Below are 25,852 nucleotides of genomic sequence, written 5' to 3'. Positions count from 1 at the left end.
GATACATCTGATGGTTACAAAGTCCGAATGAAGCAATGTTCTTGGGTATTTTTTCCTTCACCTTTCTGGTGCTGAATAAGTCTCTGGTGCTCAGCATAAAGATCTAAGTTCTCTTTCGGTAGCATTGTTTTACTCTCACAGGACAGAGAAATAAGTCATCGGAATCTCTGTGCTTGGTGGTATATACGTATTAGCAATCCATGTTTGCCAACGGTTTTATAAGCAGAAGAGCAACTTGGTGGAGTAATGAGAAGTTTGGCTGTAGAGGAAATGCCCCCCCAAATCTCGATGAAGTCACTGACAGAAGTGACAGGTTGGGTTTAAGGTGAGAGATAAGTTGTCTTCATGACTTCTATGGTTCGGCAGGGGTCACTCGCCTTAGGTAAGCACCACGCATTGCAAGGAACTGGTTATCCTTTGATGAACCTAGCCACTGCACAGAATGGACCTTGACAACAGCGTCACAACACTCTTCACAGTCTAGGTATGCATCTGCTTTGCAAATTTGCAAATGGTTTGTGAAACAGTGCCTCCTTGCTCGTTGGCATATGCTGTACCACAACTGTATGGTTGTCACTCATCAACACTACAGAGTGCATTATCAAAGTCTGCTGGAAACCTTGCAATGTCAGGAATGATGCTTGCATTTCCAACTGGTTGATATGCAGGTGCTTTACTCCTGTGGACCATATCCTTAAGGCAGTTTGGTTCCTTAACTGTGTGCACCACCCATCCTTGGATGCATATGTGAATAGCAGCATCTCTGGAGGTCGAGAGTTGAGAGGAACTCCCTTAGTAAGGTTTCTGTTGCTCAGTCACCAAGCAACTGTCCTGTACATCTAGTTCCACTGGAAAAAGACAGTGAGGGAGAATGTTGGTTACTGATCTGTGATACTTCAGACATCCCTGGAGCAATTGCTCGTAGAGACGTTCATGAGGAACGAGTCCTAAAAGATATTGCAGGATTAGGTGTGCCACCTCCTTGAGTCTGCTAAAACAGTCTCTGATATAAAGACTCTTGCTGCTTCCACGTCTTTCTGCAAGCTAAGGTACTTCATCCTCTGTTTGGGCATAAGACTGTTTTTCCCTGATTGATCATGATCTCAAATTGTGACAAAAGAAAAATAGTCAAATAGGTACTTTCTGTACCACCAATGAATGGTTATCTGGAAGTACGCATCCTTCATGCTCATGAAGAGCATAAAGTCCTCTTTCCTGATGTTGGATTTCATGGTGTTCTCTTTCTTCATCTTGAATGGTGTCTGGGGAACAAACCTCTTCAAAGGAGAGGGCCCAATGACTGGTCTCCAGATCCAAGTAGACTTTTCCATCGAGAAGAGTTGACTGACGAAGACTAGAGTACTGCCTAAAAGGACTTTAAGTGTATTTCTCTCTACAGCCTTCACCTATGCTACAAGGGCCAGAGCTTTTGGCAATTCTGGAAAGTAAGTCTGGAATGTAAACAGTGAAGGGAGGGAGGAAGTTGGCGAAAGGTAAGCAGTATCCGTCCCGAAAGACTTCCACCACCCCTTGCTCTGCTCAGTGTCACTGGCATGTTGCTCAATGGCTTGACAGGCATCTCTACCTTGCAACAGCTGGAGGAGGGGACTGCAGACTTCAGTGTCCCTTTCCTACCTCTACTAACCCTCCTCAACTTGCCAGGATGGGGGTGAAATGGTGGAACATGGGACATATGTTTCTTCTAGGAGGAAGAGGATGGAGGTGCAGATCAGACTTTTGAGATCACTGAAGTTTTCTTCCATGCTAAAGGTTAGGTGGGGTTTGAAGTTACTCTAGCTATTGCCTTTGAAGGACCTGAGCCTTTAATGGTAACTGCATGATGAATAAGGGAGTAATGACTTGCTTTCCTTTACTTTTCCAATGTCACTTCCATGTTCTTCTATGGGAAAATGGCTACAGTCTCGAGCACTTGAGTATTTCTTCAAATACAATGTCTACTGTCACCCAACTAGCCTAGCCTAGCAGGAGACAACAACAACCCACCTCTTCAAGACACTTGGACCACTGTGCCCCTGACTGGTTTACCAAAAATGTCACAGCCTTCACACCTGAAAGGATTAAGTTGGTGTACTCCATCTGTGTTTCAGAATTTGCCAAATCTTGGGTTGTGGCAATATAGGCAACTTTCTTGGTAGCAGCCAACTGCAGGTTTGATGTGTATAGGAGACGAGTTTGCGTAATCTAGCACATAAAATCTTCATTGTCCAGAATGTGGGAAGCAGGAACTTACTCTATCAGCTGGAGCTAAAAGAATACCGTTGACCAGAGACATGGAAATTAACCTCACCCAAAGCTCCACGAACAAGCTGCAACTGTGATAACTCAAGGTTGGGCTTTGACCCTTGACGAGTTTGAAGTGCCAATCAAAGAATGCAATCCAATCTTTCACAGGTGTCATGATAGCAACACTGAGGACTCGGTCTTGGGGTTGTTCGCTTCCGCAGGCACCTCCCCCCCTTATGAAGGGCTCTCAGTGCGTACCTTAGAAAGACTGGTTCCGCAGAGAACTATTTTGAATGAATCAATCACTAGGAGACCGTAGATCATATTCACACTTGAGAGAGGAAATATCTCATGACTCGTATGAAAGAGGAGAACAACCATGGGTTCATCTATCTAGAGTGAGCTTCTTTATCTTAAGGACCAAAGAGAGAGATCCTGAGGTTTACCTTGATTGTCCAGGAAAGGGAAGTGAGTGGCGGCCTTCAACCCTACTGGCAGTGCGTGTACGTACTTGATCCAGTGCTGGGCCAAGCACCAGTAAAAGGTGCGTGGCCACCTGTACTAACAACAGACACCTTTCTGTGATGGGCTATTCATATCTATTGCACAATAGTTCTACCCCAGTGGGCAGCTACACAAGATGCGATTCATGGTTTGGTGTGGCTCCCTGCAAGGGCATACAGCACCATTTTTTGTAACTCTATCTCTGGAGGTTATCCCCTGTCCAACCAACTTTTGTTCTTCCTCTATTAAGGGGTAATCCTTTCCTTCTGGTGAGGGAGAATAAACAGGGTAGGTCTTCACAAGGGTTAGGAAAGGTATTGTTAGTGGTCTGACTGTTACTCCCTCTACATTTATATAATCTTTATTTTGATGGGTCTGAGGTCTCTAGTTTTTTCCAGGTCAAGATGTCTAAAGTCATGGTTGTAGAGTGGGTACCTAGGATCATTTGCTTTTTAGCCATGGCATCTAGATGGATTTCAGGTGATGCGATAATGGCAAGTCTGTACAAAGCTGGTAAGGGTGTTGTTTCAAAACCTCCTTCCGTCGAAGAAACAAATGAGAAACCCCTTAGGCTCCCGTTGTTGTTATCGTAAGGTCACACTTAGAGATGGAATGACGGCAACAGGAACACGGATGATGTGGATAATAGCTGGCTTACCCACAAAACTTTAGTTAATCCAGAAAACAATTGCATATCCTTGTCTTCTCCCTTTAATCTATCCATTGAACATGCCAGTCTGTCAACACATCTATCCATTTCATCTAAAAGAGAAGGCAAATAAATCAAAGCAGCCAAAATTGTAGAGGCGATAAGAATAAGAGTATTGAATGTTTGTACTGCTTGAGGCTGAAATTTAAAGCGAGTGCAGAGTGCCAGTAACTATTACTACCACGTTTAAGGATAAATGGTCATTTCAAGCTGACTCAAAATCATACTCATAATGAAGGATGATGATTTATATTTGTATAAGAACAAATATTCGGAAACTCAAATATACAGTACAGTAACATAAAAAAAATAGCTCAATAGTATACTACAACAGGATTTCATTCTTTAATCTAATAAACAATAATACACACATATATTACTTTGCTATTATTCTACAAAATGATATTTTAATTATAAAATAAATTTTTGAATATACTTACCCGGTGAATATATAATAGCTGCAACTCTGCGGCTCGACAGACACATACATAAAAAACTCGCGAGCGATCGCTATGCAGGTTGCGGGTGTGCCCACCAGCGCCAACTGTCGGCCAGATACCACTCTCGGATGTAAACAAAACCTTCAATTTCTTCTCATCCCACTGCGTCTCTATTGGGGAGGAAGGGAGGGTCGTTTAATTTATATATTCACCGGGTAAGTATATTCAAAAATTTATTTTATAATTAAAATATCATTTTTAAATATTTAACTTAGCCGGTGAATATATAATAGCTGATTCACACCCAAGGAGGTGGGTAGAGACCAGAGTTAAATATGTTTACATCGTATAAGCTAAGAGTTTTTTCATTTTGACAGTTATCAATATAACAAAACCAAAATAAATAGGTACCTGGTAAGGAAGTCGACTTAGACGATTACTCTGCCTTGTAAGTCTGTCTTCCTTACGGAGCCCAGCGATCCTCTTAGGATGCTGACAGACTCCCAGGAGCTGAAGTATCAAGGGCTGCAACCCATACAACAGGACCTCATCAAACCCCTAATCTGGGCGCTCTCAAGAAATGACTTTGACCACCCGCCAAATCAACCAGGATGCGAAAGGCTTCTTAGCCTTCCGAACAACCCATAAAAACAACATTAAAAACATTTCAAGAGACAGATTAAAAGGATATGGAATTAGGGAATTGTAGTGGTTGAGCCCTCACCCACTACTGCACTCGCTGCTACGAATGGTCCCAGTGTGTAGCAGTTCTCGTAAAGAGTCTGGACATCTTTCAAGTAAAATGACGCGAACACTGACTTGCTTCTCCAATAGGTTACGTCCATGATACTTTGCAGAGATCTATTTTGCTTAAAGGCCACGGAAGTTGCTACAGCTCTAACCTCGTGCGTCTTAACCTTAAGCAAAGATCGGTCTTCCTCACTCAAGTGTGAATGAGCTTCTCGTATTAACAATCTGATAAAATATGACAAAGCATTCTTTGACATAGGCAAGGATGGTTTCTTAACCGAACACCATAAAGCTTCAGATTGGCCTCGTAAAGGTTTAGTACGAGTTAAGTAGAACTTAAGAGCTCTAACAGGGCATAATACTCTTTCTAGTTCATTGCCTACGATCTCCGATAAGCTAGGAATATCGAAAGATTTAGGCCAAGGACGAGAAGGTAGCTCATTCTTGGCGAGGAAACCAAGCTGCAGAGAACAAGTAGCTTTTTCTGACGAAAACCCGATGTTCTTGCTGAAGGCATGAAGCTCACTGACTCTTTTAGCCGAGGCCAAGCATACCAGGAAAAGAGTCTTAAGAGTGAGATCTTTCAGGGAGGCTGAATGTAAAGGCTCAAACCTGTCTGACATGAGGAATCTTAGGACCACGTCTAAATTCCACCCAGGTGTAGCCAAACGACGTTCCTTAGAGGTCTCAAAAGACTTAAGGAGGTCTTGCAGATCTTTATTGTTGGAAAGATCTAAGCCTCTATGCCGGAAGACCGAGGCCAACATGCTTCTGTAGCCCTTGATCGTAGGAGCTGAAAGGGAGCGAACTTTTCTCAGGTATAAAAGAAAATCAGCTATTTGGGCTACAGAGGTACTGGACGAGGATACGGAAACTGACTTGCACCAGTCTCGGAAGACTTCCCACTTCGATTGGTAAACTCTAATGGTAGACGCTCTCCTCGCTCTAGCAATCGCACTGGCTGCCTCCTTCGAAAAGCCTCTAGCTCTCGAGAGTCTTTCGATAGTCTGAAGGCAGTCAGACGAAGAGCGTGGAGGCTTTGGTGTACCTTCTTTACGTGTGGCTGACGTAAAAGGTCTACTCTTAGAGGAAGACTTCTGGGAACGTCTACCAGCCATCGAAGTACCTCGGTGAACCATTCTCTCGCGAGCCAGAGGGGAGCAACTAACGTCAACCTTGTCCCTTCGTGAGAGGCGAATTTCTGCAGTACCTTGTTGACAATCTTGAATGGTGGGAATGCGTAAAGATCTAGGTGTGACCAATCTAGGAGGAAGGCATCTATATGTATTGCTGCTGGGTCTGGGACTGGAGAGCAATAGATTGGAAGCCTCTTGGTCAGCGAGGTTGCAAAGAGATCTATGGTGGGTTGACCCCAAGTCGCCCAAAGTCTCTTGCACACATCCTTGTGGAGGGTCCATTCGGTTGGAATTACTTGACCTTTCCGACTGAGACAATCTGCTAGGACGTTCAAGTCGCCCTGGATGAACCTCGTTACTAGGGAGATGCCTCGATCTTTTGACCAGATGAGCAGGTCCCTTGCGATCTCGTACAGAGTCAATGAGTGGGTACCTCCCTGTTTGGAAATGTACGCCAAGGCCGTGGTGTTGTCCGAGTTGACCTCCACCACCTTGCCTCAAAGGAGATTCTCGAAGCTTATCAAGGCCAGATGAACCGCCAAAAGCTCCTTGCTGTTGATATGCATGCTCCTCTGACTCGAGTTCCACAGACCTGAGCATTCCCGACCGTCCAGCGTCGCGCCCCAGCCCAAGTCCGATGCGTCCGAGAAGAGAACGTGGTTGGGTTTCTGAACTGCTAGGGGAAGACCCTCTCGTAGACTGATATTGTCTTTCCACCAAGTCAGACAAGTCTTTATCTTTTCGGAAATCGGGATCGAGACCGCCTCTAGCGTCTTGTCCTTTTTCCAGTGAAAAGCCAGATGGAATTGTAGAGGTTGGAGGTGTAGCCTTCCTAGCGAGACAAATTGCTCCAGGGATGACAGCGTTCCTACCAGACTCATCCAAAGCCTGACTGAGCAGCGTTCTTTCTTCAACATCTTCCGGATGACGAGCAGGGCTTGATCTATTCTGGGGGCCGATGGAAAAGCTCGAAAAACTTGACTGTGAATCTCCATCCCTAAATACAGAATAGTTTGGGATGGGACCAGCTGTGACTTTTCCAAGTTGACTAGGAGTCCCAATTCCTTGGTCAGATCTAGAGTCCAATTGAGATCCTTCAGACAGCGATGACTGGAAGAGGCTCTGAGAAGCCAGTCGTCCAAATAAAGGGAGGCTCGGATGTCCGATAAATGGAGGAATTTTGCCACATTCCTCATAAGCCTCGTAAACACGAGAGGAGCTGTGCTTAGGCCAAAGCACAGGGCCCGAAACTGGTACACCACATCGTCGAAGACGAATCTCAGAAAAGGTTGGGAGTCTGAGTGAATGGGGATGTGGAAGTAAGCGTCCCTTAGGTCTAGAGAGACCATCCAGTCTCCCTTTCTGACTGCTGCTAGGACTGACTTTGTGGTCTCCATGGTAAACTTCGTCTTTGTGACAAAGACATTCAGAGCACTGACATCTAGCACCGGTCTCCAACCTCCTGTCTTCTTTGATACTAGGAAGAGACGGTTGTAAAACCCCGGTGATTGAAGGTCCGAGACTTTGACCACCGCTCCCTTCTCTAGCAAAAGAGACACTTCCAGTTTCAGGGCTTGTCTCTTTGCTTCCTCTCGGTACCTGGGAGAGAGATCGATGGGGGACGTCGCTAGAGGAGGTCTGCGTACAAAAGGGATTTTGTACCCCTCTCTGAGCAACCTCACAGATTGTTGATCTGCGCCTCTCTTCTCCCAGGCTTGCCAGAAGTTCTTGAGTCTGGCACCTACTGCTGTCTGAAGTTGCGGGCAGTCAGACTCTGCCCCGAGAGGACTTGGATCCTTTCCTCTTTCCTCTCTTCCCTTCGGCACGAGCACCTCCCCTGTTGGAGGCTCTGCCACGAAAGGGCGGGATAAACCTGGACGCTGGAGTGTCTATCCTAGGTCTAGCAGACAAGGCAGGCAAAGGGGGAGCTTTGCGAGCCGAGGACGCAACTAAATCGTGGGTGTCCTTCTGCACTAAAGACAAGGCAATTTCCTTAACTAAGACTTCAGGAAACAAGCACTTAGACAAGGGCGCAAAGAGTAGCTCAGATCTTTGGCATGGCGTCACTCCTGCTGACAGAAAAGAGCACAGAGACTCTCGTTTCTTAAGGACTCCGGACGTGAATGAAGCGGCAAGCTCGTTGGACCCATCGCGGACGGCCTTGTCCATGCAGGACATAATGAGTAAGGAAACATCCCTATCGGCAGATGAGATTTTCCTACTCAGGGCTCCCAAACACCAGTCCAGGAAGTTAAAGACTTCAAACGCCCTAAATATGCCTTTAAGAAGGTGGTCCAGGTCCGAGGGTGACCAACTAATCTTCGAGCGTCTCATGGCAAGGCGACGGGGAGAGTCTACAAGACTTGAGAAGTCGCCCTGGGCAGAGGCAGGAACTCCCAAGCCAAGAACTTCTCCCGTGGCATACCAGACGCTCGATCTAGACGAGAGTTTAGATGGGGGGAAGGCAAATGCCGTCTTCCCTAAACTCCTCTTGGTCTCTAACCAATCGCCTAACAGCCGTAAAGCTCTCTTGGATGAGCGAGAGAAAACGAGTTTCGTAAAGGCAGGCATGGTAGCAGGAACGCCTAAAACAAACTCGGACGGCGGCGAACGAGGAGCCACAGAAATAAAGTGATCAGGGAACAACTCTTTAAAAACAACCATGACTTTTCTAAAGTCCAAAGATGGTTGAACTGCTTTAGGCTCATCTAATTCTGAAGGCTGATCCTCAGGTTGTGGTTCAGCAACGTCCTCATCTGACAGTTCCTCATCTGATAACTGATGAGAAAACGGCAAAGGTGAAGGCAACGTTTGACTCGCAGAGTCCGGTCGCACTGGTGCATACGTGACGGAGCAGGACGCAGCGTCCTGAAACTGCTGAACAGTCTGGGAACTGTCAACAACAACAGGTGCGCGAGGACGCACAGCGTCCACCCGAGACTGTTTAGACCGTCTGGGTTGTGCAGTCAACACCATACCGGGTTGCGGAGGTTGACGCACCGCGTCAAAACAAGTCAACTCTGATGGTTGGTGAACGTCCTGAACGTCACCAATCGCATCAGTGCGTTGCCTAACGTCAACATGCGGCTGGAAATCCACACTGGATCGCATCGGTGGTGGTACAACCCCAACTGGTTGACGCGAGAAAGCTACATCCACGTCAACAGGACGCACAACAGAACGCTTGGATGGCTGATGGCCAGTAGGTTCAACGGAAACCTTCTCAGCGTTGTAGTCCTCCATCAAGGACGCAAGCTTAGACTGCATGTCTTGCAGTAACACCCATTTAGGGTCTACGGAAGCAGGTGCGGTAACAGACGGGGTTAGCGAATGAGACGGCACAACTTTGCCTCTCTTAGGCGGCGAGCAGTCATCAGATGATGGCAACGGGTCCGAACTGTCCCAGTGGCTACATCCGGGACGTTGGACTTGTCCTGAAGGGACCGACTTGCGTTTTAAAGGTCTAGAGACCTTGGTCCAAGGTTTCTTACGTGAAACACCTTCGGACGACGAGGTAAAAATGGGCTCTCTCGTCTTATGGTAGGGGCGATCTTGACGAGATACGCCTGATACCAAAGAGGGAACGTCTGTTCGCTGATCAAGGCCTCTCGACCCATAAGTCGTACGACATTGCTTCTCCCCTGGGCTTGGGAGCTTGCAAGAGGTCCCGGACTAGGTGGACGACAGGCACGAACAGACGAACCCTCGGTCGCAACACTGTTCACAACACTTTGCGAAACACTAGGCACTTTTCCACTATCCGTCGTGGCACTTTGGCACTTGAGTTCCTTCACGTCCGCCATGAGTTGATTCCGGTCACTTGCTAAAGCCTCAACTCTCTCCCCCAAGGCATGAATAGCACGCATCATGTCTTGCATAGACGGTTCCTGAGTGCTAGGAGGGGGGTTAGGAACAACCACTACAGGGGAAGGATTAGGTTCAGGGGCATGTGGAGAGGAAAAATCTACAGACCTAGAAGAACTTCTCCTTACCCTATCTCTCTCTAGTCTGCGTGCATATTTATCAAATTCGATCCAATCGAATTCCGAAAGGCCCACGCATTCCTCACACCGATCTCCCAATTGACAGGTTTTACCCCGACAATTGGAACAAACAGTGTGAGGGTCGAGAGAAGCCTTTGGAAGACGCCTATTACAGTCCCTAGCATTACACTTTCGAAACTTGGGAACTTGAGAAGGGTCAGCCATTTTGAATTAGTCAAGGGAAAATTCCAAAAAACGATCTAAGTCATCAACAAATAATCCGATTCAAATAAGAGTTCAAGGGTTTATTTGAAGAAAAACACCTGTAGTGCGAAAGCTCAAACCAAATTAAAGTACTTCACCAAATATGATGGGAAAAAACTCCAGGTTCTACTGCGAGTAAAAGTACGTCTTGTCGACACGTCGACAGAGAAGAAATTGAAGGTTTTGTTTACATCCGAGAGTGGTATCTGGCCGACAGTTGGCACTGGTGGGCACACCCGCAACCTGCATAGCGATCGCTCGCGAGTTTTTTATGTATGTGTCTGTCGAGCCGCAGAGTTGCAGCTATTATATATTCACCGGCTAAGTTAAATATTTAAAATTATATATAACAGGACTAATGATTATGAGTAAAATATTTCATAAGGTAATTAAAAAAAGTTCCTTATGTCTTATGTTTAAGCAACATGCATACAATTCCAAATTTAATATATTGCCTGGCCTATAAAGAAAAAGAATGTAAAAATGTTCACTACTTACACTGATAATTCATTCACAATAATCTTTGCAGGACAGTCTATGCTTCTTCTTACAGGCTGTCCTTCCTTCATGACCACTTTTGTATACTGGCAATGAGGCTGTCAATTGGAGTAATGACATTGACGTTATAAATATTTCTCCTTAAACATTACAATTGATTACAAATCTTTTGCTTTGGATTTAGAAGGTATAAAATACTTAACCATAAGTAAATTCAGTTTCACAAAGTATATACATTTATCTGAAAAGTTGAGTCACTGAGTGCAAAGTCTCTCCAATAGACATCTTGAGTTGCTCTCTTGGACAATACCCATTCACCACAAGTGATTTTTGGTGTTACCGAGGCATAAATGCCATTCAAAAGCTCAAAGGAGCTAAAAAGAATTTTGTTTCAGTAAACAAAAAATTTGTAAACAGAGCATTTCATATTCTAAAATTTTGTATAAGTCATTAGAAAAATCCGAAAAATTTAATAATACAATTCAACTGTTTTTTTTTTCATACAAACCCAAAAATAATTGAGTTCTAATAAAATTTGTTTTTTCAATACATGAACAGTGGTCATCATGTTAAAGTCTTCAAAGACTCTGGCTTCCCGACCTAGAAATTTTTTTCCATTTTACTTCCCCTCCCCTGTGATGCCTAGTCATCCCAACAGATGGCACCACAGAAGGAACATTAACCAAATGCATATTTATAACTAGTACTTCATATGATCAAAGTCATCCTTGGACCTGTGCATAATCTTGTCTCTTGACATAACTAAAAGTGGCATGAGGTAGGGAATGAGATAACTACAAGGTAAGTATTAAAATAATTTCTCTCAATTTTTTTTTTTATGATGAACAGGTTTGTCATAAGTCTATCATCATAGTTTATATATGACATATCTACCTTAACGTTATTGATCTTATGATATTTTATATTTTTTACTCATTACTTCTCATATATCGTTTACATACTGTAAGTCCTTATTTTCTTTCCTTTCTGGGCCATTTTCCCTCTTGGAGCCCTTTCGTTTGTAACATTGTTTTCTCAAATAGGGTTGTAGCTACAATTAGTAATAATAACAATAATTTTTATTATTATTATTATTACTAGCTAAGCCACAACCCTTGTTGAAAAAGCAGGATGCTATATATAAGTCCTAGGGCTCCAACAGGGAAAAATAGCCCAGTAAGAAAAGAAAACAAGGAAATAAAAAAACTACAAAAGGAAGTAATGTACAATTAAAATAAAATATATTAAAGAACCATAACACCATTAAACTAAATCTTTCGTATATAAACCATAAAAATTCAAAAAAGAAGAGGAGGAAAAACAGGATAAACTAGTATGTTCGATGTACCCTCAAGCAAGAGAACTCTATCCTAAGACAGTGAGAGACCATGGTATGGAAGCTATGGCACTACCCAAGACTAGAGAATATTGGTTAGATTTTGGAGTGTCCTCCTAGAAGAGCTGCTTATCATAGCTAAAGAGTCTCTTCTGCCCTCACCAAAAGAAAAGTAGCCACTGAGCAATTACAGTGCTGTAGTTAACCCCTTAAGCAAAGAATTGTTTGGTAATTTAAGTGTTGTTACGTGTGAGGATTGAGGAGAACATGGAAAAAATAATCCAAACTATTCAGTTTATGTGTAGACAAAGGAAAAATGAGCTGTATACAGAGAATGGATCCAATGTAGTACTGTCTGGTGAGTCAAAGGAACCAATAACTCTTTAATGGTATTACTGTATCTCATTAGGTGGCTGATGCCCTGTCCAACCTACTCCTAACAGTCACCATACAGTACTAACTCTCACTCTCTTTTGCCGCTGAGTATGTGATAGAGACAGATAAAATATTACTAATTTCAAAACCAAAACACACTTAAACCAACTTGATACATCTTCTCTTGTAAATATTATAAACGTTCCATGTTTGCCTTGATTACGGAATGCTTAGTCATTTTTTATGCTTAATTTCCATAAAGCTAAAAGTATTCTTTAGTATTGCATCAAAACTGCCAACCAAATCTCAAAGTGGTTTTCACAAACAATAGGAGAGAAAACTGTATACAGTACATGTACTAACCATACAAAGATATAATGGGTATTATTGGTCTAGCGTCCTAAATCATGATCAACCAAAATTTATTCAAATAAGGTTTTGCAAGATTGTTTTGAATGTCTTCTGTCAGGCCATTCCATGCAGATCTAGAAGCTTCCAATGCTCCAGGGCTAGCCTTGGGTGACAAAGCAAGAGCTTATACAGTAGCTCTAAAGGCTTAGCACAATCACGTCGGGAAGCCCTGCTGATTGATGTGTCCGTGGACTGCCCGACCCTTGATGGATAGTAAATTTTCCAATGAGCTGAAGGTGACCTATCACTCGAGGAGTATCTGGAAGAATGACGACACGAGGTGTCTTGGGGATGTCTTTCTTAAGATTGGGCTCTTTATCCGGTAACCTTGTGCGTGGAGATCGATCTTTTGAAGAATACTTCACAGTGCCCTTTCTATGACAAATTGTGTGAGGAATCCTCTTCTGAAGATTGAGTGCTGAGAGGTAAGGTTTCTCAAACAAGGGACCTATCATATATAAGTGCATGTCTGGTAAGTGATGAACGTGCTCAAACAGGAGAGTGCAATTTAACAGGTGAGCAAGTGTACGAAGAGGTAGGCATGCACAAATAGTAGAGCATGTATGGCCAGAACAACATTCTATAAAGGGAGAGTGCAGGTAAATGGGAACATTCTCTGTGGGGAGAGCACCTGCAATCAGGTGAGTGCACTAATGGATGAGCGTGTGCAAACACTAGTGATTTCTGGAACAGGTATAGCAACAGGAGAGTGCATGCATACAGGTGAAGATTCAGGATCTGGTGAATGCGTGCCAATTGGACAATGACAGTGCTAAAAAGAGAGTCCTCACATATTAGAAGAGCACTTGCAAGCAAACAGGTGAATATGTGCTAACAGAAGGGTGCACACATATAGGGGAATGTTGATATCCAGGGGCACAAGCACGAATGAGTAAGACAGGATCAGATGAAAGCGCGCTAAGTGGAGAGCATACGCACAAGCACATGAGCGCATAAAAGCAAATCTCTCTCGTATATATCTGAAGACATCTCTCGTCACCTGAGGTGTGAAGTCTGAGAATACAGTACATGTACTGTAGGAGAGGGGGATTCCCTAGGAGATCTGGAGACATCCTAGTCATGCGTCCAAAAAAGAGATAGAGGAGGTTGGTGTTCCCTCCTTCTCACTTAATGAAGACGAGCAATACGAGTTGGACCCACAACAGGAGACAATGTGGAAGGAATTGGGCTAGGAGGTGAGGGAGGTCATAAGCGTTTCCTTCCCTTATTAGATGTCAAATCTGAAGGTGACAATTGTTGATCCACAGCACCTTCAGTAATCCAGGGCTGGTGCACCTTCAGAAATCCTGGGCGGCTGGATGGAGGGGGTCTTGTCAAGTATTTCCTCTGCAGAGGAAGACAGGAAAATAGAAGAAGACTTGCCCTTCGATGCTGCAAGACTTGCAAAATCTATTTGTTGATGAAAAGCCCTCAATGCCTAAGGAGGGCCACAGCATCCTTAGTGTCATCACCTGTAATAAAAGTTTTGGGTTCCTACCAAAGAGACTGAATACCTAAGCAGATAATGCCTACCTACTCTAGGTTTGCCATAGAGGACAGAGAGGGAGAAAGCTCCGAAGCCAAAGTACCAGAAGGAGAAAGGAGGTGTCCAGTGGATTTCTTAGACTTTGAGGAGGATCCCGATGGGCAAGAATCCTTCTTAGACTTCTCTCTCCTCTTGCTGTACTCCAACCACTAAAAGTACGACCACTCCCTACACGGCTTAAAAGGTTGATGACTGAAAGCAGTCAAGACCTCTGCAAGAAGGGCACGAAGAATGGGGATCCATGGAGGAGCTGCTCAGAAAGGTTCCATATCTACAGCCTGGAACACCTGGGCAGGACCGCAAGCATACACATGGTTTCTCCAATCGTCAAACACACAGTAATTTGCTACCAAAAGATAAAGTGTAAAATAACCAAGCTTGTTAGCACCAAGAGTGTATCTGTACTACTCAGCGACTATAGTCAAAGTGGTTACTCAGTGAGATAGCGGGAGGGGGCAGGGCTTTTCCTACTACCCATTAATAACTAATACAGCTCATCATAAATTTTAATAGCCAAGTTTCTAGCTTTGTTGAAATCATACTCCTATTAAAAGACAATGGTTTATATTCATGTAGGAACAAATTACATTTACACATTCAATAAAATTTCATCAGAAATTTATACCACACACTACAAGATTTATAAGAATATGACAAATTCAGAGATAATTTGTATTTTTCCTAACCATACAAACCTTAGCTATTTACATAGGGTTTACTTTCAGCGTAGCTGAAATGATGAGCCATTAAGTTTTTAACGAGGGTTAACTACCCCCCGCTAGTTAGCAGGGGGTAGGGAAGGGGTAGCTTGCTACCCCTCCCCCCCACACACCTGTGATTTGTCTCACTTCACTTAGAGGTAGGACTTGACTTGGGGGACAGGGCTGGCGGGCAAATATGTGGAAATAGCTAAGGTTTGTATGGTTAGGAAAAATACAAATTATCTCCGAATTTGTCATTTGTTCCGTAACCGAAATACAAACCACGCTATTTACATAGGGTGACTTACCTCTTAGGAAGGGCGGAAAGTCTCCAGCCTTACTGGCTTTTGGCTTTACCCGGGGACCCGAAAACCGAGTGAGCAGTACTCGAGAAAGGGGGTCCCTGCACCTCACACTCTCCAAAGCTTGCTACGGACGTGCGGCCTAATAAGTTGTGTGTGGAGGAAGTTGCAACTCGTCCTAGGAAGTTGACCTGGAGTTCTTTAGATAGAAATCTAGGCTAGGACGTTCCCAATACCACCTCGTCAGGGTATGGGGGACGCAAACAGTATCATAGTTAATACTAGGAGCACAAGGGAGCATGGTTTACCTGCAGAGGTTGAGGTCAGCTATGCAGAGACCAGGATGCTGCTTTCCCCAAGAGAGGGGAGAATGAAGAAAGAAGTAAGGGCCAGACATACTCTTTCAATCACGCAGACTAAAACCGGGTAACAATGCCCCAAACCTTTCGCTACCTGTCCATTAAGGAGCCTGAGGTGAGACCAGCTGTTGTTCAGCCACCACAGGGCCAATAGAGAATGTATCGAAGCTCCTGTGGGTCACGACCTGCAGGTAGTGGGCTGTGAACGTCGTCTGGCGCTTCCACACCCCAGCTTGCAAAACCTGAGTCACAGAGAAATTTCTCTGGAATGCAAGGGACGTAGCGAGGCCCAACATCGTGCGCTCTAGGGCGGCGTGACGGAGGAGGGTCAGGATCCAAGGTATGTTGAATAACCTTCCGGATCCAGGCCGAGATGGTGTTCCTGGTGACCCTCCTCTTTCTCCTTCCTGCGCTTACGAATAACGCTTGCACCTGAGGACGGACTGCAGCTGTTCTCTTCAAGTAATGCCTCAGACTTCTTACTGGGCAAAATAACAGATGGTCTGGGTCACTTGTTACAGAACGAAAACTCGTTACCCTGAAGGAGTCGAACCTAGGGTCTTGACACCTCAGGGTTCTGAGTCTTGGCAACAAACTCAGGGACGAACCTGAACGTTACCTCCCCCCATCCCCTTGAATGGGCGACGTCGTAAGAAAGACCATGAAGTTCACTGACCCGCTTGGCCGAGGCCAAAGCGAGCAGGAAAGCCGTCATCCAAGACAGGTGGCGATCAGACGCCTGGCGTAATGGTTCAAACGGAGTTCAGAGCCCTGAGGAACTGAACCACGTTCCAAGGAGGAGGTCTTACTTCTGACTGAGGGCAGGTAAGCTCATAGCTGCGTATGAGTAGAGAGAGTTCTAACGAAGAGGAAATTTCCACTCCTTTCAGCCTAAACGCCAGGCTTAAGGCTGAGCGATAGCCTTTCACCGCTGGAACTGAAAGGCGCATTTCCTCTCGTAAATACACAAGAAACTCCGCTATTGCTGGAATAGTGGCATCGAGTGGAGAGATACCCCTCCCACAACACCAACCACAGAAGACTTTCCACTTCCCCTGGTAGACTCCGATAGAGACTTGAGTAGGTGGCGAGACATCCTGTCCGCAACCTGTTAGGAAAATCCTCTCTCCGTGAGGAGACGCTGGATAGTCTCCAGGCATAAAGCCGAAGCGACGCTACGGCCTTGTGGAAGATGTTGCAGTGTAGTCTGAGTAGCTAGTGTTGTGGGGGGAGTTCCCTCGGAAGTTCCGTCAGGAGCTGCAGAAGATCCAGGAACCATTCCGCGTGATGCCACAGAGGAGCTACAAGAGTCATGGAGAGATTGACCGATAGTCTGGTCTTGTTGAGCACCCCTCTCATCAGACAGAATGGTGGGAAGGCATAAACGTCGATGTTGTCCCACCTCTGCTGAAAAGCATCTTGCCAGAGAGCCTTGGGGTCCGGGACTGGAGAGCAGTACAGGGGCAGCTTGGAGTTCAAGGCTGTCGCGAACAGATCTACTGTCGGGGAACCCCACAAAGTCAGGACTTTGTTGGCTCTCTGAGGATCCAAAGACCACTCGGTACTCACTATCTGCGTCGCTCTGCTCAGACTGTCGGCGAGCACATTCTTCTTGCCTGGAATGAAGCGAGCCAAAAGTGTGACCGAGTGGACTTCGGACCACCTCAGAATCTCTACTGCAAGATGGGATAGCTGTCGAGAAAAGGTACCTCCCTGCTTGTTGATGTAAGCCACTACCGTAGTGTTGTCGCTCATCACCACTACGGGGTGACCCGCCAGGATCCGTTGGAACTGTTGAAGAGCCAGGAAAACGGCCTTCATTTCTAGCAGGTTGATATGGAGGTACTTTTCTGATTCTGACCAGAGGACTGAGATCCTATGGTTCAGAATGTGGGCACCCCCACCCTTCTTTTGACGCATCCGAAAACAGAGTCAATTCCGGGGGGAGGACGAGTTATCTCCTTCCGAAGGTTCACGTCATTCAGCCACCACCGAAGGTCCGTCAGTTCCGTGGATCCTATAGGAACCAGAAAGTCCGGAGAATCGGAGCCTTGATTCCACCGGGACTTTAGCCGCCATTGCAGGGATCTTATCCTGAGGCGGCCGTTTGGAACTAGACATGCCAGGGAGGTCAGATGACCTAGAAGACGCAACCACGAATGGGCCGGAAGCTCTTCCCGCCTGAGGAAAGGTTCTGCGACCCTCCTCAGCCTTGCTATCCTGTCGTCTGATGGAAGGGCTTTGTGGAGATCGGTGTCTAATATCATGCCTAGATATACCAGTCGTTTCGTCGGAAGCAGAGAGGACTTCTCGAGGCTTACCACGACTCCCAGGTCTCGGTAAACCTCCAGAAGTCTGTCTCGGTGTCAAAGAAGGGTCGACTCCGAGTCTGCCATGACCAGTCAGTCTTCCAGATAACGGAGGAGACAGATGCCGTTCCTGTGCGCCCAAGACGAAATTGGAGCGAACACTCTGGTGAACACCTGAGGAGCTGTGGAGAGACCGAAACACAGCACCTTGAACTGGCAGATCTTGCTGTCTAGGCTGAATCTCAAGTACTTCCTGGAAGACAGATGGATTGGGATCTGGAAGTACGCGTCCTTCAGATCCAGTGTGCACATGAAGTCTTGCGGTCTCACTGCAAGTCTGACCGTGTCTGCTGTCTCCATGCTGAACGAAGTTTGCTTGACAAACTTGTTCTTTGCTTGACAAACTTGTTCAGGGCTGAGAGGTCGATGACCGTCCTCCAGCCTCCAGACGCCTTCTTTACAAGAAAGAGTCAACTGAAAAAGCCTGGGGAGCCGTCGCCGACCTCCTGGAGAGCATCCTTCTTGAGCATGGTCTTGACTTCCGCCCAAAGGGCTAACCCCTTTGCCGATCCCATGGCATAGGAGTTCAGCAGCACTGGATTCGCTGTCAGGGGAGGTGGAGATGTCGTGAATGGGACGCGATAACCTTGGCTGATCACAGAGACCGTCCAAAAATCGGCCCCAAGTTGCTGCCACCTGTGCACGCAACATTTCAGGCATCCCCCCACAGGTGGACATGCGGGGGGATTGCCAATCCTAGCGCTTGCGGCCTCGGCCGCTGCCTCTAGGATTCTTACCTCCCCTAGAGGACTTGCCGCGCCTTCTGTCCTTGGTCTGAAAGGGCTGCGGCTTAGACACTCCTGTCTTAGCTGCCGGAGCCTGCTTCGGTGTCTTGCGAGGCTGCTGTTGCTGTTGAGGTGCCGGAGGCTTGTAGGGCCGAGATGTCAGGGCCCTCTGGAGGAGAGAATCTTGATTCGATCTCCTCCACCTCTCGGCTGTTCATTCTATGTCCTTGGGCTCGAGCAGATCCCTCCCAGTAATGGAGGAGTGCCTGAGCCTGCAGACGTTCACAGCGGGGACCTTCGGATGGAACCTCTCAACCACTGCGTCGTGACGCTTGAGGATCGAGTTAGCCCACAGGTTAGCCACCTGGTGAGCGAGGAACTCGATCGAACGCGTGCCCGAGAGGAAGAATGTCTCCAAAGCCTTCCTATTGCTCTCCTTGGACAGATCCTCAGAGTGCAATAGGATGCCCAGAGATCCCAGCCAAACGTCCAGCCACGAAGTTGCCTGCATGGCACTCTTCGTGACCTTCTCAAGTTTAAGGATCTCTGACGGCGAGAACGTCACCTGCCGGGTGGAGAGCTTCTCGAGAGGAGTTCCCCTGGTCAGCTCTTCCACAGAATGGTGGAGAGGAAGGGCCATACTGAACTCCCCCATGATCTCAAAGTACCTCCCCTGATGTACTCGAGGAGGTGGGAGGAGTTTGAACCCGGCAGAAGAACGACCGGAAGAGGCGAGCTCGGAGAGCTGGGCTTCGACTCTGTCCCTGGCCCCTTTCACCCCCTAGGACCAAGGCAAAGCTGCGCTGGACTTAGAGGGCTTCTGGGTGCCGTAGACTTCGTCTAGCACCGTGTCCTTGCCCTCACGAGGGGCAGTCTCCGGGTCCTTAAACTTGTTGAGCTGCCTCATCAAGCCTAAGACCTGCCAGAAAGCGTGTTCAGACTCGAACTGGTCTCCTCCTTGCGGACTGGCAGCTAAGTCTCCGGTCCCCAAATGCTCATCTTGAGGAGATACGTGGACGTCCTCCCGGCGTTTAGTTGACTCTGGACGTATCCTGGATGACGATTTAGGAATCGTCTTGGAGTCCTTGGGCTCCCTCTTAGGAGGAATACAGGACTCCAGCAAAGAGGTCCGGAAGGGGGCATCCTTGCGAGCAGCTTCTCTCATCCTCGCTGGACTCTCCTGAGGAAGGAGATAACTCGTCCACAGGAGAAGGAGAAACAGCACGCATAGGAGAAGGCGTAGGAGTCTTCCTAACTGACCTCTTGGGAACCAACTTCTCCCGAGGAGAAGTCACCACAAAGTCCACTCCTCTCCTTCTCTTCAGCGGGGGAGAGCATGCCGTTGGTTTAAGTCCCATATCAACGAGGGCGGGCTTCACAGCCTGAACCACTGCGTTCATAATGTGACAGAACCAAGGCTGACGGGTAACTGACAAAGTGTCAGTTATTCCCGCTGGAGGGAAGGGGATCTCCTGATCCTTCGGAGTGGACACCACGGGGCCTGTCTGAAAAGAAGAGGAAAAAGAGTGTTGCATGGACCTCTCCGTAGATCCTTCTTGGTCCTGGTCCTGGTGGGTAAACCTACGCTTGCGCGGAGGCGATCCAGAGGCTGATCTGGAAGTCCGTGTCCCTGTCGGTTGGCCGCGCTGATGTTCCCTGCGGGAATGGGAATCGCGGCGGTTCTCACGCGAAAAGGCATTCAAGGAATCGCGTGCCGGCGATTTCCGAAGCGCGGGCGCATTGCCGCATGTGGAAGAATGCACGCGGGTGCGTACGCTTGTGGGCGAGGGGCCGCGTGGGCGAGACGGCGCGCTCGGAGTGGACGCACAGGCGAAAGGATACGATGGTGCGATGGCGAGCGATCGCGTTGGCGCGCACGTAAAGGAGCACGAGACCGCGCGGGTGAAGGTGTGCGCTGAGCACTAGGCGATCGACAGCGGCGCGTAGGAGAACGCGAAAAAAGTTGCGAGGAACATGGCGAGCGTTTGCCAGGCGGGGAGCGCTGGCACGATGGCGAGCGATGTCGCGTGCGTTCCGGAGAACGATGGCGCGTACCACGAACAGGCGAACGACTGCGCGCAGGCGATTTATCGCGCGGGCAGGTCGGAGACCTGAGGCGATCAGACTGAAGAGGGCGAGGGCGCTCAGGAGAGCGCTTGCACACAGGCGAGTGATCGCCTGAACGCGCAGGAGAACGTTGGCTCGCTGTTGCGCCGGAGCAGAAGGGCGTGCAGGGGCGAGTGGGCGAGGCGACGGGTTAGTACCCTTGCCTAAGTCCAGATCAGGCGATCGTGGATGAGATGATGATCGTTGGCGCGCTAGGCACACATCAGGCACAGGTTGATCAATAGCACGGCTGCGCAGAGGAGAATGATGGCGCTCAGGAGAACGTGGGCGCGCATTGCGCCCATCAGGAACATGAGGGCGCTGCTTCGCAGGAGACCTGCGAGAAGGAGAGCGCTGGCAAGCAGGTGATCGCTGCCGCGCAGGGGAACGTTGAGCAGGTGATCTCTGCCGAACAGGAGAGCGCTGGCGAGTTAAGTCCGAAGACTTTAACTCTGGGGAGCGCTTGAGCGCTCCTGCACGCGAACGCGCAGGTGGGCACTCAGGGGAACCCTGACGCGCAAGGGACTTACCCACACCGTGAGAAGAGTCCCTTAACCCCGAAGGCATCTGCAGCCAGGAACGGAGAAGGCAGGTTGGAAGGTCTGGCAGGCGTAGGGGATCGCGAACGATCCGCGGAGAGGTAAATGGGCGCTGCTGTGACGGGCTGCTCCTCCTTAAGAGGAGGATCAGGATCAGGATAGGACGACCCAAAAAGGCGCCTCCTAACTCCTTTCTAGGGAGAAGGAAGCCCTCTGCTGCGAAGAGGCCTACGGGCCTTACGTCGAATACGACCACGAGGAAGGGCGTCCGGGTCATCAGTCCTCCGAAGAGGAGTCTCTGTCAGCGCGCTCCCCCGAGGGGGAGACCCGCCCGCAGGAGAGACCGTGGGACTCCCCTCCCCCCTTGGAGGATCTGCGGAGAGAGGAGGAGAGCCATCAGCAACGTCCGCAACAGGAGCAGTATCAAGGGCTTGACCAGACCCGTCGGAAGGCTCGGCCAAAACAGTGTCGACAAAATCCGAAGGGAATACCTCCGGTATTACCAGCGACTGTTTGACCGCAGCCCTCAACTGGATCAGGTCAAACAGGGCTTCCTTGGAGGGCGTGCCCTTAAGCCCCAAGGAAGCCCAAAGCTGAAACAAATCATTATTAGCAACAGTTTGATCAAATTCTTCAAAATCCATATTATTCTCCCCCGGAGGAGAAGAGGGAGCTGCCACGCTAAGGGAGGCAACGCCCTCTCCTGCACCCCGAGGTCGGGAAACACCACTAGGGCCTGCGCTACCACTCGGCAGCCTCTCATGAGAGACCGATCGAGTGGGAGCTTCGAAGGAGGTTCAGGCGGCGGAAGAGGAGTCCTTGGAGCCTTCCTTCTTCAAGGTTGCCCCTGAAGGAGAACGGTCTCTCTTAGACTTCTTCTTACGCCGGCAGCCAAACTTCTCCCACTGGGAGGCAGACCACTCACTGCACGTATTCTCTCTATCACACTGTCGGCCTCGGCACTGCGGGCAAAGGGTGTGAGGATCGGTGTCCTTCGCTCACATGAAGGTCCCACAAGGGCGGCCAGCGAGTCCAGGGCACTTGCGCTTAACGATGACAACGGTCGAGGCCAACTTCCAAGCACACAGAACTAGAAAAAGTAAAAAAAACAAATTAAGGCTGTCATTAACGAGGACGAAAAACAGTAACGTCTGTTCGTCCGAGCCAAAAAGTGAAGTGAGACAACTCACAGGTGTGGGGGGGGGGGAGGGGTAGCAAGCTACCCCCTCCCTACCCCCTGCTAACTAGCGGAGGGTAGTTAACCCTCGTTAAAAACTTAATGGCTCGTCATTTCAGCTACGGCGAAAGTAAACCCTATGTAAATAATGTGGTTTGTATTTCGGTTACGGAACAAAGGTGATTTAATAGATGATTATGGTTAGAATTATTACTGCACTGTACTTGTAAACTTTAAAACAGAAGCAACTAACAAATCACTCATGAATGACAGATTATAGTTATGAATCAGTGAACACTACCTTAGAAGGGGGATGGGACATCACATAAACTGGTCTATTCCACATTAGTCAAAAAAGAATCAAGTTATTTTTGGTCTACTTGCTACTAGAATTTCTAAAAAGAACAGCACTTTTTAGTAATTTCATGTCAACACAATATAAAATTACTATACATTGTAACTACAAATGGATATATACTACTTAATTTACTGTAAACCATCAAGGTGTTTCTGAAATCACTGAACACAATTTCTTGCATCTTAATTGATTGATTAATTTGAAGTTTTCTGGCATCCCGACTCTAGCATCTTAACTATACAGTATGTATTATCAATATAGTTATTTAACTGAGGGATCATAATACAGTTTTCAAACCTAGAAAAATTAAGAAAAAATACATTACCTCTTCTCTTTCCTTCGTCCTAAATTTAAGGCCGTAATTACAAACGTATATTTTATTCCGGTCATGCGAGGTGATATGACTCGATACATTCAGCAATCTATTATAGTAAAAGAGTCTTCTTGCTATCCTCTTCTTCTTGTATTGATCATCTGAACTGTTGAAAATGAAGTTAAATTAGAAATGTCATACAATAAGTAGCTAAACTTTTTTGCATATACTTCTACTACTTTTTGGAAATCAAACTAAGCCAATTTAATATGTAAACCTAAAATTTTTTACAAGTTTTATTTGCATCTACTAGTTCTATACTCCTCTAGCTAGATACTATAATACAGTACATTGATAAGCTGCTATGAACATGAATTAAAATATACACTGTAAAATGTTATTTTGATAATAAAATAAATTTTTGAATATACTTACCCAGTGATTATAATAGCTGCAACTCTGTTGCTCGACAGAAAACTCTAAGGTAAAACTCGCCAGCGATCGCTACACAGGTTGCGGGTGTGCCCAACAGCGCCATCTGTCGTCCAGATACCCAGTACTCAATGTAAACAAAGACTCAATTTTCTCCTCGTTCCACTGCGTCTCTATTGGGGAGGAAGGGAGGGTCCTTTAATTTATAATCACCGGGTAAGTATATTCAAAAATTTATTTTATTATCAAAATAACATTTTTCAATATTTAACTTAGCCGGTGATTATAATAGCTGATTCACACCCAGGGGGGTGGGTAGAGACCAGCAATATATGTTTACATTATTATGAGCTAAGAGTTTTTATTTCATTTTAGAAGTTATCAAAATAACAAAAACAAAATAAATAGGTACCTGGTAAGGAAGTCGACTTGAACAATTACTCTGCCTTTTTAAATACGTCTTCCTTACGGAGCCTCGCGATCCTCTTAGGATGCTGATCGACCCCTAGGATCTGAAGTATCAAGGGTTGCAACCCATACAACAGGACCTCATCAAAACCCCTAATCTAGGCGCTCTCAAGAAATGACTTTGACCACCCGCCAAATCAACCAGGATGCGAAAGGCTTCTTAGCCTTCCGGACAACCCAAAAAACAACAATAAAAACATTTCAAGAGAAAGATTAAAAGGTTATGGAATTAGGGAATTGTAGTGGATGAGCCCTCACCCACTACTGCACTCGCTGCTACGAATGGTCCCAGTGTGTAGCAGTCCTCGTAAAGAGACTGGACATCCTTAAGATAAAAAGACGCGAACACTGACTTGCTTCTCCAATAGGTTGCGTCCATTATACTTCGCAGAGATCTATTTTGTTTAAAGGCCACGGAAGTTGCGACAGCTCTAACTTCGTGTGTCCTTACCTTCAGCAATGCTTGGTCTTCCTCACTCAGATGGGAATGAGCTTCTCGTATTAACAGTCTGATAAAATAGGATAAAGCATTCTTTGACATAGGCAAAGATGGTTTCTTAACTGAACACCATAAAGCTTCAGAAAGGCCTCGTAAAGGTTTAGTTCGTTTTAAATAGAACTTAAGAGCTCTCACAGGGCATAAGACTCTTTCTAGTTCATTACCAACCATATTCGATAAGCTTGGAATATCGAACGATTTCGGCCAAGGTCGAGAAGGCAGCTCGTTTTTGGCTAGAAAACCAAGTTGTAGTGAACATGTAGCCTTTTCTGACGAAAATCCGATGTACTTGCTGAAGGCATGAATCTCACTGACTCTTTTAGCTGTGGCTAAGCATACCAGGAAAAGAGTCTTTAAGGTGAGATCTTTCAGGGAGGCTGATTGTAGCGGCTCGAACCTGTCTGACATGAGGAATCTTAGTACCACGTCTAAATTCCAACCAGGTGTAACCAGACGACGCTCCTTCGTGGTCTCAAAAGACTTAAGGAGGTCCTGTAGATCTTTATTGTTGGAAAGATCTAAGCCTCTGTGACGGAAGACTGATGCCAACATGCTTCTGTAACCCTTGATAATGGGAGCTGAAAGTGATCGTTCTTTCCTCAGGTATAAGAGGAAGTCAGCTATTTGAGTTACAGAGGTACTGGTCGAGGATACAGATACTGACTTGCACCAGTTTCGGAAGACTTCCCACTTCGATTGGTAGACTCTAAGGGTGGATGTTCTCCTTGCTCTAGCAATCGCCCTGGCTGCCTCCTTCGAAAAGCCTCTAGCTCTCGAGAGTATTTCGATAGTCTGAAGGCAGTCAGACGAAGAGCGTGGAGGCTTTGGTGTACCTTCTTTACGTGTGGCTGACGTAGAAGGTCCACCCTTAGAGGAAGAGTTCTGGGAACGTCTACTAGCCATCGAAGTACCTCGGTGAACCATTCTCTCGCAGGCCAGAGGGGAGCAACTAGCGTCAACCTTGTCCCTTCGTGAGAGTACCTTGTTGACAATCTTGAACGGTGGGAATGCGTATAGATCTAGATGTGACCAATCTAGTAGAAAGGCATCTATATGAATTGCTGCTGGGTCCGGGATTGGTGAGCAATATATTGGGAGCCTCTTGGTCATCGAGGTTGCAAAGAGATCTATGGTTGGCTGGCCCCAAGTGGCCCAAAGTCTCTTGCATACATCCTTGTGGAGGGTCCATTCTGTTGGAATTACTTGTCCCTTCCGACTGAGACAATCTGCCATGACATTCAAGTTGCCTTGGATGAACCTCGTTACTAGCGATATGTTTAGACCTTTTGACCAGGTGAGCAGGTCCCT

At 46.8% G+C, this 25,852-nt stretch overlaps 1 protein-coding gene across 2 annotated transcripts in view; it reads right to left on the bottom strand.

Annotated features, from left to right (window-relative positions):
* LOC137652193 (calcium-responsive transcription factor-like) overlaps window positions 1-25,852 on the bottom strand; it is a 56,961-nt gene that overhangs the window by 13,831 nt on the left and 17,278 nt on the right. For both annotated transcript variants that reach the window (XR_011046218.1, XM_068385409.1), the window contains exons 2-3: window positions 23,158-23,311; window positions 10,529-10,626 (exon numbers count right to left, since the gene is read on the bottom strand). Coding sequence is in view for 1 of the 2 variants with exons in the window: in XM_068385409.1 (XP_068241510.1) it covers window positions 10,529-10,626; window positions 23,158-23,311 (252 nt within the window). In the remaining variant the exon portion in view is untranslated. The remainder of the gene's footprint in view (window positions 1-10,528; window positions 10,627-23,157; window positions 23,312-25,852) is intronic.

The sequence above is a fragment of the Palaemon carinicauda genome, chromosome 13 (assembly GCF_036898095.1).
Source record: "Palaemon carinicauda isolate YSFRI2023 chromosome 13, ASM3689809v2, whole genome shotgun sequence".
Lineage (NCBI taxonomy): Eukaryota > Metazoa > Arthropoda > Malacostraca > Decapoda > Palaemonidae > Palaemon > Palaemon carinicauda.
This window is presented reverse-complemented; position numbering and strand designations above follow the sequence as displayed.